Genomic DNA, 13,064 nt, shown 5'->3' with positions numbered 1-13,064 from the left:
GAACGTGGTGTTTTGATCTTGTGCCATCTTCAAATAATATCTCTCTAAAATTGTTGGGTATATGAAGATGGTAAGATGACAAAATCTTATATTTGTGTAGTGGTTTCAAGGCACGATTAGATCGCTTTCTTTTGAGAGATATTTGTCTCCACACTTAGTTGCTATATGGTTGATGACAATACTCTCCCAGGATACAATGAAACCTAAGAATTTCTTAATTAGCAATAGTAAGAAATTCTCAACTCTCTTAAACAAAGAAAATCTCTTAATAGTAGAGTAAATTGTACGCTTAGTACTGCATCTCTGAAATAATGGACAAGGACTTATTTATACATATTGCACGTAGCAATTATGATTAGTTACGTATAAAAATGGTTGTGTCATTTCTATTGCCAATAGATACAATGTTTTGAACATATACAACTCTTAAAAAGTTGTGTCCCTTTAGCCAATAGATACAATGTTTTGAACATACACAATCCTTAAAAAGTTGTGTCCCTTCAACCAAATGATACAAAACGGTTAGTAACCGTTTATTAATAATATTAATAATATTAATTAATCAAATTTGTAAATACCCTTCTGTATGTAATTCCCCAAACTGTGTATTCTTGACCATGTTTTCTCATTTTTCTTCAATTCATAGATATCAAATTTGACCGTTTCGCACTCGCAGAACCGCTTTTGATTCATGTAATACCTATATCTTTCTCCTTTTACCAGCATCAATAAACTTCCATTATCACCTCCAATTAGATAGTAATAACAATTATACATTCCATCGGATGGAGGTGGTGTGGCTTCATGTTTTCCTCCCACTGGTCCTGACTTTGTTCTTGTATCAAATTCATATAGTTGGCCATTACCGTCTATTGCAAATATTTTCTCTTGAAAAAATATGACATCACGAACGTCGTCTAAATCTCTTGCTGGAAATCTAATCCATCTCTTATTGTTGGGCATGTAAAAGGCCAATTCTAGGAATAATCCATATATGACCACTGCTATAAAATCACTGTCATTGTCATTGTCATTGTTAGGAGCTGAATTTATAATAGCCTTCCAAATTTGGCTTTGATGCATGAAAATAATATTTCTAGTGATAATTTTGTCCCCACAATACATAGTACATTCATCCCCATCAATATTAATTATATTTGGAAGAGTTGAAACTGGAGGAAGATCCAAGTGAACCTTTGTAGATGGATTTAGGATTCTTATCGTACCTTCATGTACCATTACGATGATCAGCCATCCATGACAAGAACCACACATGATGTTGTCTTGCATATCTGGTAACATGAGGTGGTAAATTCCCTTCTCTTCGAGACTACGAGTGTCAAGAATTCCTTCATCTTCGGGAGCACGAACTTCTTCAAGAGCATGAGCTTCTTCTTCAAAAGATTCTGTAGCAGCACTGCCCATAGATAGTACCAGCCACGGAACTTTGTTGCCATCAGGAATCTTTGGAAGTTTAACTTTGTTGCCATCAGGAATTTTTGGAAGTTTTAAGTTCCATTGCTTACAAACCAATCGAAGTTGCATGTAATTGTCATATGAATAGAACCGCTTTGTAATTTCGTTTAACAAATCTTGATGAATGTTTGACCATCGATCAAACTCACCCAGTCACCCATTGCAAATTTCATATGAGACCCAAACTGATTTATAGAATATAAAGGAGAAGACTACTCAAATTATTAAATTAAAAGACATGGATGGTTATTATATTTAAAATTAACCATGGTTAGTTAGTTATTGTGTTTTTCAAAATTTAAACTGATTTCTTATTTTTTTTAAAAGATCTCCTACATACAGGCCTTTTTAATTGATATCATTTTATTAATAATATAACAATATATAATTCAATAATATTCACTAAAAAGTAAAAACCAAACTCAGTTTTTATATATAATTAAGAATCACACTAGTTAAATCTCTTTGTCAAATTAAATCAAAATTAAATTTTAAAATTTTAAAATAAAAAATTTAAATTCCAACTAAATGTCTTAACTCTTATGAGAACATAATAAATCTAAAAATCAAATTTTAACAAACTCATAAATCAATCTTTCAAAATTTTATCTTCAAATTTATAATTTGCACCCATGAAAAAATATTAGAGTTAATAGAGTATTTTTTTATAAATTAAAAGTATCTATAATTAAAAATCTAATTAAATATTTGACTATATATTTTATAGAAGAAATATTATGTTAATTTTAATATGGTTGATATAAAAATAACTTAATTACAAATTAAAAACAATATTAAAATTTAATTAAAAAAATATAAATACTTAATTATAAATTTAGTAAAATAATAAAATTATAGAATCGATTAATTAAATTTATAAAAAATATAAAATTTATTTTACTAAAAAGATAAACTTTTTTTTCATATAAATCTCTTCAAATTAAATCAAAATCAAAATTTAAAATTTCAAAATAAAAAAGAATTTAATTTCCAACAATGCCTCCTATAAAAAATATGAATAGAAATAGGAGCTAATCCTGAACTTTCCGCTCTATACAAGTATACTCTAACATTTCTCCCTATCCTCTTGTCCGTTTTTCATTGTGGGAAAATTTTTCTTCCCATCTCCAATTAACACGGACATTATTCTATTTAATAAAAACTATATTTGATGATGGACTTTTTTTTATTTAAAAAAATAATTATGTTATTTCCTCATTATAAAATAAATAAAGAGAATGATGAAGTTTTGCATTTAGGTGCAATTTTCCAATGAAACGACTAAAATGACTTTTACAAGGTTTATGCTGGATCAATTTAATTTTATTTAACTTAAAATTTATTATTTTTAATGTATTTTTTTAATTCTGAGAATAAAAATTAATAAAAAAAACAAGAAAAAACTTAAATCAAACGCATTCTAAAATTGTATTGTTTCATTGTTTTGTTTTTTCTTCTTCAAAAAATCTAAAACAAAAAAGAAACATGAAAGCTAAATCTATCTATCTATTTCTATCTATTAATATATAATAGGAGACTAGGAGAGGAGTAGTTAGTTGGTTGTTGGACAAGTGGTTGCTTTCATTGAGTGACACGTGTCAGAACAAAACAAAATAAAAAAAAAAAAGTTAAAAACACCAGTTCCATGAGCCCGTGGATAAGAAAAGCATTGGGCAGTGATTTTTGAAAAAATTCAAATTCAAAATCATTATGGTACACAGCGTGAGGGAGAGAGAAAGACAGAACGATAGGGAGAGAGAGAAAGACAGAATGTTACAGAAAAGAAAACATGAGGGTGAAAGAAAGGGGACGGAAGAAGGAAAAGAGGGTGGCGACGAAGGTGGCGATGACAGATAAGGAGACGAGATCGAGAGAGAAGAGGAGACAGAAATGTATTCTACAAGTTCGACAACACCTATCAGGTCCCATCTCACAGATCCATTTTAACTCTTCAATGTGAGTATTTGATTTGATCACCTCCTGTTCAATGCGTTAATTTCTTGATTAATCAAATCATATATTAGATTTAGTTATTCAGATTCATCCTCGCTCCATCTTTACTACTCTCTGGCTGAGGGAATAAACTGCAACATCATTTGTGGTTTTTTGTTCTTTTTTTCATTTTGGGAGATTTCTGTGGTTCTTTGTCTATAGCTTCAAGTATTTCGTGCAATTGGAAGTTTTCATCTTCGGGGTATGGAGAGTGTTGGTTCAGAACAGATAAGAGGAAGGAGAAGCCAGTGGAGGATGAGAACAAGATCAAGTGCAAAATGAAGACTATGAATTGCAAGTTCTAGAGAAAACTTATGCTGGTAAGTGAATAATAAATGTGTGATGCAATGATTTAGGGCTTATTCTTATGGAAAAAAACAGTAGTGAATGAATCCATTTGTTCAGTTTCAAGTCTTTCCTTCTTTTTTTTTTTTTAGTTTTTTTTCTTTTTCCATGATTATTTTTATGAATAGATGCAGTGTTATTTGTGCATATGAGTACTCCAAATATAATGTTGTGTGTGAGGCTGTGATTCATTTATATGTTATAGATTGTTTTTTACTAAAGCACCTTGCTTTAGTTAGGGCTTTTGGTGCCATTGTGGAATCATTTCCAAGCTTTACTCTTTGTTATTCATTTTTTAAGCTGCAGATACATTTGGTTTAGACAGTTTTCAGGCTGTTGTTATGAAACTTCAACGAAACCATTTAGATTTTCATGCTAAAAATAGAGTAGAGAAGACAAAATGCTTAGTCCACAGGCCTTTTTTTTTTCCTGGAGGATATCAGCAGGTCAGGTTTCTCTTATATTAAAAAAATTCCGTCTTCTACTTATGCCAATGTTTCATTTTAATCCACTGTGAAGTATTCTCACTATATTTTTGCAGATAGTGGTGTCAATTTCCTTGGTGGGTATATTTATAGATCTAAGAATATGAACATGTTTTGCTCAGGAAATGGAAAAGAGATTCAAGGCCTGTTTGCTGTTTCATCTAATTTTTTATTTTTGAAGTTTTTAGAACTGGACTGCTATATCTATATAGTAGTATTGCAAACTTGGATGTAATGAAATACTTTAAAAGTTACATAATTCAACTAACTATTTTGGTTTATTTTTACTGCCAGTAGAGCTCTAAAATCGCCATGGTGGACTATGGGCTGCAAATATTAGGTATACTATATATTCCTTTTCATATGTACAATTTGGTGCCTTAATTTTATTTTAATTAGTTATTGTTGATTTTAGAATTACTAACTCAAAACTTTGTTAATCTGATTTTGATGACTATGCCTATAGCCAAAACCATGCCTATGCCTAACTTAGATTATTCTCTCTATTATTGCTGTTGCACAGGTTCTGTTAATAATTCACATGCTCAAAGATGAGGTAATGTTGTTCTCTGATTTCGTGTTTTATTCTTTTTATTTATTACTTTTTCTTTTTAGGAGATAAACAAAATCCAATCATTTAGTGTGTATTCAAAAATTTGCCTGTAATCCAACAATGAAAAATAAACCATTGACATTGAAGAAAGAAAGTATCCAATAATAAAAAATTAGGCAATGGCATATTTTTTATTGTTCAATAGGCATATTTATTACTTTCTCTTTTTAGGAATGTTCAATCCGTTGAGTTCATTTAGCTTTAGTTGTAAGTATATAATAGGCAAATTTTCTCCTTATGGAATGTTCACTGACATATAAAAAAAAAGAAAAAGCAGGACGAGAAAAACCATAAAGAAATTGCTAAGGCTATACAGAAACAATATTCTGATCAGATTCATCTTACATATGCTAGCATGTCGGAATCTGAATTAAATATGATCTACGCATACCCAACATTGGGTTTAGTAGGTATCACTGAGGAATGCAGTTCATGAGTTCTGTTAGTTTTTTCTTATTTCAATTTATTAGCTTAATATATTTTTCTTGAATTCTATTGTTTGTCTTTTGGAAAATATAAAATGGTTATAGAATTTTATGATATTGTCTTAAGCATGCCTTTTATGTGTTTTAGGTATTTATTGCTTTTAATCACTTTTGTTGTCATTACTTGATCAAATCAAAATGTCCTTGATTTCTCCTTATTATGAACTATGAAGCTTATGATTGACGTCAAAAGATTTTCATAACTGCATAATTTGCTATATCTATTGGAGATTTTATAAGAAAGAAAAATATCTAATATTTTTAATGGTATATGGGCAAAACATCTTGGGAGGAGTAAAAATTTATTTCCTTTCAATAGATCCCCAGAGTTGAATTATTTTTTAAAAATTATGTATTTTTTTGTTTAATCTGCTTCTCTTTTTATTTTTTTTCCCTCATAGTTGATTGGATAATTAATTTTAGCAGGGAGTGTAAGTAGAGGACGGAGTGTTCCAACACCAAAAGCAGATCTCCGGAGGCTTGGCAAGGATTGTTATGATGTTCTTAGAGGAGAATAAGAATGTTGCTGGTTTGACAACTAAGATTAAGGTCAGAAAGTAGTCCGTTTTAAAAAGGGCTGAAAAATCCTTGAGGAAAGAGGATTTATAATGTCAGTTATTGCCATAATTCTTTTATTATTGTATTTAAGTTTTTTGTGAATTTCAAAACTAACTTATTCCAACAATATTTATCTGTTTATGTATATGATGGAAAAGCATTGATTTAGTATGTCTGTATATATATGAACTTTTAATAATAAGTACTTAAAGTGCTAAAGAGATAGGTTCTTTCATATGCACTAATGCAGTATCTTTTTGTTTGAATGAATTGAATATTTTATCTTATTTATATGGCTTTCCTATATGTCTTTAGATTATTGTTGTATATTTTTTTAAACTTTTCTCAGTTTGATCAGAATCGAAATGTTACATCTTTGCTTAGCCATGATTGCAATGTTCAAAGGAGGCACAAAAAGGTATGAAAGTTTCCTGTTATCACATAAAATTGCTAGGTAAAAGTATTATTTCTAAGGAAATGCTTTCATAGTAGTGTATTTTAATTCTCGGTGGGAATATTTGAGTATGATATAATATATAGCTTTAGTGCATATTATCTAGGATGCAGTTACTTTTGTTTTGACATTAGCTTATAACTGCTATCTGCTTCATAAAAAATATCAAACTATTATGTATTGTCTTCTGATAAATTGGTGGCCTCTGCTTTTGCTGGGTTTACCCATCACTCTTCGGTAAACAAAGCTCAAAGCTACAAGAATGCACATTTATGTCAGAAAAAGCGGTCAAATTATCAGGCTGGCGTAGCAAAGATGCTCGCCCTGGGAGAGGAACTGAGAAATACCAATTTAGGTAGGAATACAACAATCTTTTCATAAATCTTGGATTATGAATTTATGAAACCTAAATTATATGATAGAGTCTGGCATACAGAGTACATCATTTCTGTTATATACATTGACTATGTGGCTAATTTACAAGCATGGAGGATAAAACTTTTGAAACATAAAATTAAAATTAAATATCAAAATACATGGACCATTACGCTTGCAAAAATACATAGACCACTAAGTTGAACATTAGAATTTACCACCAAATTGTGAATATTTTGAGCGTTTTTTTTTCATTTGTTTTAGACACTATCTTTTTGGCTTTTGAGATGATGCATGATGATAGGATACTATTTAGCATTTTTGAAAAAATAAATTTATATATAGAGAATATGATTTTATATATGATTTTGTATGAAGAAATCTTAAAGACTATAAGACATGGTATTAACTAGCCTTTTAATTACATATATCTTACATTATGATTGATTTGCTTCTTTCCTTTTCTTTTCCTGTTCTCTTTTTTGTATTTCTTTGGACATTTGTTTGATTCTTAAAAACGATATCAATGCAGGTTTATAGATAGCTAGACTAATTTGTAACAATTCGTTCAAAGCATCCAAACAATAGGAAAAATAAAAATCGTTAATATTCAAAATGATACCTAAAGAGATCATATATATGTTAATGAAGCTTTTCAAAGACTCGGTGTCTAAATTTGATTTACCAAATATATTAATGTAAGTCAAGTTTGTCTTTTAATCAACCTTTTATTAATACAAGTATTTTTTATTAAATTGGAAGTTGAAATTTTTAAAAATCCAATTAAATTATATATATAGTTTTTGTATAGCTGTAATGTTGGTGATATACAATGATACGAATGGATTGCCAACGAAGTCCAAGTCCTTTGTTGTGTGTGTGATTGTAGTAATGTTTTGGCAGAAAAGATACCGAATATAGTAGGCCGATTCTGCTGTTAGAAGAGTGTCTAGCGAAGGAAAGAGAAGATGGTGACAAGTGCAAGGTAGAGTGGTTCGGAAGAAGAGGAGAGGAAAGAGAGGCCAGTGGAGGGTGAGAACAAGATCAAGCACAAAATGAAGACTGCTTTATAGTTGGTTGCGTTGTAGAAAAACTTATGCTGATAAGTGAATTTATTTTACCATTTTTGAACAATACTGGAATATTCCTTTACTTTTGTTGGTTTTTTTTCACAGTTTAAGTGGGTTGTAAAGTAACTTTTTTGTTGAAACATGAAACTCTATTGTAGTGTTGTGCATTTCTTTGGTTCAGGGGAGGCTTACTCTTCAGAAGTAGTGCAAGCTGAGTTTATTTTGAGAGTACTCTTGAGTATTGGCAAGTGGTAGTTAAGAGCTTTATTTTGGGCATACTGTAAGATATTTTTGTTAATAGTTGTTCGAATGTATTCATTTTGCCATAATTTCTGTTACCATGTCTTCATAAAAATCACCTGCACTACTGAAGATCAGTTTAGAGATGAATGTTATCAACCTATTCAAAAGAGACATCCTGAATCTCAATAGTAAATTGGGAGAGCTTCAGGTACTGCTTGATGAGAAAGAAGCGAAGTTATCCCACTATTAGAGTCTAGAGGTAAGCATGTTTAAGTCTCTCGAGACCCTAATGAGATATAAATATTGATTTTTTAAATTAGTTGTGATTGAAGTATGGAAGGGAGGATTGGACAATTTTGCGAGAGGAAAATTCATAGATGTCAAGAGGCATACATTCATCTCCTGCTGTTGGTGGTTCTCCTAATCTTGAAGCATTGGTAACTGAAGCAAGTAATACTGAAAAAATGAATGAGGAACATTTTTGTACATGCAAGTGTTCAATATTCATTGTTGATATATTTAGCATCTTAAAACAAATATTCCTATATCATCAATTCTACTCACCCATTTAATTATTTTTTTATAGGTTTTTTAAAATTAAAAAAAATAACTAAGATAACATTCTTAGCACACGTATATGTCTATACAGGACTAATGTATGGTGAATTTTTTGTTGTTATTTTTACAACACATCCGAAATTGTGCAATTCAAATTAAAAAATTATTAATTGAAATTGTCTTAAATAAACAGTAGTTTTCTATTATTAGAAAGTTAAACAGGCTTAGCCACTTAGGCATCTCTGATGAATCTTCAATTGGTTTTATTTATTTATTTTCTCGGTTTAAATCCCTAAATGTTATATTATGAACTGTGTGGTCAATAAAAAAAAAAGGAAAGGACCTTCATTGTTTTAAATACAAAATACGAAGTAGCATTATAAAAAGGGTGAATGGATGAAATCCAAATAAACAAATAGATCAACTAAAATTAATAAAGACTCTTACTGAATATTTAAGATTGGAGAGAAGTCAACAAATAGATTTGTGTGGCAAAAAAAATCTTTTTAAATTCGGCTAAAAACCTTTGCTATCTCTTTTCAAATTCGGAACTTCAAGTAAGAAACAGATTCAATTGGTTGACTTACTATAGAGATGTTGTAAACACACTTAGTGATGGTAACATCATCATTCCTTTTACTTGATTTCTTAAGTTACACTCAGTAAGGATGAAAGTTATTACTTTATAAATGAGAATTAAAACTTAATTTGTAAACATGACACTTGGGTGACTATTTTTTTCAACCTTCTTTGTGAGATATATGTAAAAACTATTTGGATCATTTTTTTTTTCATTTCTTGAATATCTTTGTGAATAAGTGCATTGGCTTTGCTGCTGTTTCTATCTTTTTGATCTGTGCCAACTGAAGTATAACTACGAGGAGGTTTGTTATTATTTTATTTATTTGTGTCCATCTATATCTTAGGGATAATCATCTCATTTTCTTTTCTGTTTCATAGCTTATAAGGATTATACCATGCTTCAATTTCTAAAAAATTTGAGATTCGAGAAATTTGAGATTCGAGATTATTCAGGCTGATATTTAGAGCTGAACAAACAAATAAAGTGAAAAAAAAAAAGTAATTAGAACTTCACAAATAGAGGGTTTCAAAATAATCAACTAAATATTTATCAGTTATACGTTATCAATTTTTTATATGAGTATATTGTAAGCTTGCTCCCAAAATCTTTTTAATTAAAGATTAGTGTTTAAAAATTGCGTGGATCAAGGAAAGGAGGTCATAATAGTTCCTTTGATATGTCTTTTACAAAACTCCCATATCACATCAAATTGGAAGTGTCTACAGCAAAAAAATGTGGTAAGTAATATCAAAATCAGCTTCTATAATTCTTTATTACAGTATCAGACTAAACCTCCGTTCTAATTTAGTTAAGAGGAGTACTAGGGGTCAACAAATTTTGTAATTTGTAGCCATCAATTGGTCATCATTGGTATTTTTAATGGCGTGAGATTTAATCTAATAGTGTGGGATTATTCACTTTTCTTTTAATGGTTAAGTACGCGCCAAATTTTAATAAAAGTGCTAGCCTCCTAAACTTTTTTTATGATTACTATCTAAGATTATAATTAACTTTTTATTTTATTTTTGACATTTTTATTGTTGACCCAATTTGGTGTATTTAATCATATTTTACAAATGTGATATTTATAAAAAAAAAATAAAACTAACAAAAGAATAAAATAAAATAGAATATATTTTTATAAATAAATTATGTATACGACCCGGGCTACGGCTTTTCCCTAGTTTGGGTAATACCCAAATATTTGATTACATATTAGGACGACAAAAACCTATAATCGGGTAATATCCAAATAGGACGACAAAAAAAGTCCACATCTGTTAAAAATGTTTGGAAACTCCCATCTTCCAAATCGAAGATGCCAATCTGAGAACGGGGAGTAATGTTTTCAATTTCAAAGCACACTTCACGCATGTCATGCATGTCATCTGTAAAGTAGATTTGATTTCCTTTGCAATTCAAAAAATTGTTTGGCAGTATTTTAACAGAAGAATTGAGTCCAATTACTAGTATGTAATTCCCCAAACTCTGTATTCTTGACCATGTTTTCTCATTTTTCCTCAATTCATAGATATCAAATTTAACAGTCTCGCACTCGCAGAACCGCTTTTGATTCTTCATGTAATACCTATATCTTGCCCCTTTTACCAGCATCAATAAACTTCCATTATCACCTCCAATTAAATAGTAATAACAATTAAGCATTCCTACATTGGATGGAGGTGGTGTGGCTTCATGTTTTCCTCCCACTGGTCCTGACTTTGTTCTTGTATCAAATTCATATAGTTGGCCATGACAGTCTACTGCAAATATTTTCTCTTCAAAAAATATGACATCATGAACGTCGACTAGATCTCTTGTTGGAAATCTAATCCATCTCTTCTCCTTGGGCATGTAAAAGGCCAATTCTAGGAGTAATCCATATATGATCACTGCTGTAAAATCACTGTCACTGTCATTGTTAGGAGCTGAATTTATAATAGCCTTCCAAATTTGTTCTTGATGCACGAAAATGGTTTTTTCAGTGATAATGAGGCCCTTATAACCCAAAGTACATTCATCCCCATTGATATTAATTACATTTGGAAGAGTTGAGACCGGAGGAAGATCCAAGTGAACCTTTGTAAATGGATTTAGGATTCTTACAGTACCTTCATATACCATTACAATGATCAACCATCCATGATAAGAACCACACATGATGTTGTCTTGCATATCTGGTAACATGAGGTGGTAAATCCCCTTCTCTTCGAGACTACGAGCGTCAAGAATTCCTTCATCCTCGGAAGCACGAACTTCTTCTTCTAAGGATTCTTTAGCAGCACTGCCAGTAGATAGTACCAACCACGGAACTTTGTTGCCATCAGGAATCTTTAGAAGTTTCAAGTTCCATTGCTTACAAACTAATCGAAGTTGAATGTAATTGTCATATGAATAGAACCGCTTAGTAATTTCGTTAAACAAATCTTGATGAATATCTGACCATCGATCAAACTCAACCATTATAAATTTCAGATGAGAAGCAAACTGATTTAGAGAATAAAGAAAAGGACTACTCAAAAGACATGAATGGTTATTGTATTTAAAGACGAGATAAGATAATATTTGACACGTTTAAAATTAATTATTAGCTTAATTTTAACGAAAAAGATAATACAATTTAATCGATTATATAAGTTGAATTTTAATTATTAAAAAACGTCTTAGAAAATATATTTTAAATGCCTTTATTTGAGAGATTTTCTTAAATTAATCATCGTTAGTTAGTTATTTTGTATTTCAAAACTTAAACTAATTTTTCAGTTTTCAAAAATATCCTCTACATATAGGCCTTTTTAATTGATATCATTTTGTCAATAGTAGAATAATATATAACTCAATAATATTCGCTAAAAACCGAATTCAGTTTTTATATATAATTAAGAATCACACCACTTGAATCTCTTTTCAAATTAAATCAAAATTAAATTTTAAATTTTAAATAAAAAATTTAAACTCTAACTAAATGTCATAACTCTTACGAGAACCTAATAAATCTAAAAATCAAATTTTAACAAACTCATAAATCAACCTTCTAAAAATTTATCTTCAAATTTATAATTTGCATTCATAAAAAATATTAAAATTAATAGAGTATTTTTTATAAATTAAAAATATCTATAATTAAAAATTTAATTAGATATTTAATTACATATTTTTTTTTAAAAAATATTATATCAATTTTAATATGTTTGATATAAAACTAACTTAATTACAAATTAAAAATAATATAAAAATTTAATTAAAAATTATAGATACTTAATTATAAATTTAATAAAATAATAAAATTATAGAAATCAATAATTAAATTTATAGAAAATATAGAATTTATTTTACTAAAAAGATAAACTTTTTTCCATATAAATCTCCTCAAATCTTCCTTTAAATCAAATCAAAATCAAAATTTAAAATTTCAAAATAAAAAATTTAAATTCCACCAAAGCCTCCCATAAAAAATATGAGTAGAAATAGGAGCTAACCCCAAGAACTCTCCGTCCTATACAGGTATACCCTAACATTTCTCTTTGTCCTCATGTCCGTTTTTCATTGTGGGAAAAAATTTCTTCCCATCCCCAATTAACACGGACATTATTCTATTTAATAAAAGAGAAAAGCTCTACATCCATATAAAAATTACATGGATGGTGTCCAAGTAGAATTCACTCTATGCGTTTCTTTCACCCACACACTCGTTAACTTTATACGCGCCTCATATAACGTAATTCTTATTTTGCGCGATCAGCCTTTCTCAACGTGAACCTTTTCCATATCATCGTAAACCTTCTTTGACATAATTAAATTCGTTTTTCTCCTTTATTCGCGTTTTT

At 29.5% G+C, this 13,064-nt stretch overlaps 2 protein-coding genes and 1 long non-coding RNA gene across 13 annotated transcripts; 1 reads left to right on the top strand and 2 right to left on the bottom strand.

Annotated features, from left to right (window-relative positions):
* Positions 1-558: 558 nt before the first annotated feature.
* Positions 559-1,545, bottom strand: LOC107485908 (putative F-box protein At5g55150). The gene has a single exon (XM_016106441.1). It carries the CDS (start codon positions 1,543-1,545, stop codon positions 559-561), a length of 987 nt encoding a protein of 328 aa, XP_015961927.1.
* A 1,639-nt stretch (positions 1,546-3,184) lies between these two features.
* Positions 3,185-8,084, top strand: LOC107485946 (uncharacterized). 11 transcript variants are annotated; one of them, XR_008008158.1, is made up of 10 exons: positions 3,185-3,432; positions 3,631-3,788; positions 4,114-4,259; positions 4,355-4,375; positions 4,596-4,638; positions 4,822-4,854; positions 5,823-5,945; positions 6,304-6,372; positions 6,656-6,763; positions 7,687-8,084. It is a non-coding gene; the product is annotated as an uncharacterized LOC107485946 (long non-coding RNA). The 11 variants fall into 11 exon arrangements; XR_002374585.2 differs by lacking the exon at positions 4,355-4,375; XR_002374586.2 differs by lacking the exon at positions 4,355-4,375 and having other exon boundaries at positions 4,593-4,638.
* A 2,368-nt stretch (positions 8,085-10,452) lies between these two features.
* LOC107485907 (uncharacterized) lies at positions 10,453-11,700 on the bottom strand. Its single transcript, XM_016106440.1, has one exon. It carries the CDS (start codon positions 11,698-11,700, stop codon positions 10,453-10,455), a length of 1,248 nt encoding a protein of 415 aa, XP_015961926.1.
* Positions 11,701-13,064: the final 1,364 nt, after the last annotated feature.

The sequence above is a fragment of the Arachis duranensis genome, chromosome 4 (genome assembly GCF_000817695.3).
Source record: "Arachis duranensis cultivar V14167 chromosome 4, aradu.V14167.gnm2.J7QH, whole genome shotgun sequence".
Classification (NCBI taxonomy): Eukaryota; Viridiplantae; Streptophyta; class Magnoliopsida; order Fabales; family Fabaceae; genus Arachis; species Arachis duranensis.
This window is presented reverse-complemented; position numbering and strand designations above follow the sequence as displayed.

What these genes read in the sequence shown, in the direction of transcription:
- LOC107485908 (XM_016106441.1), bottom strand. Translation starts at nt 1,545, where the DNA reads ATGCAACTTCGATTGGTTTGTAAGCAATGGAACTTAAAACTTCCAAAA.
- LOC107485907 (XM_016106440.1), bottom strand. Translation starts at nt 11,700, where the DNA reads ATGGTTGAGTTTGATCGATGGTCAGATATTCATCAAGATTTGTTTAAC.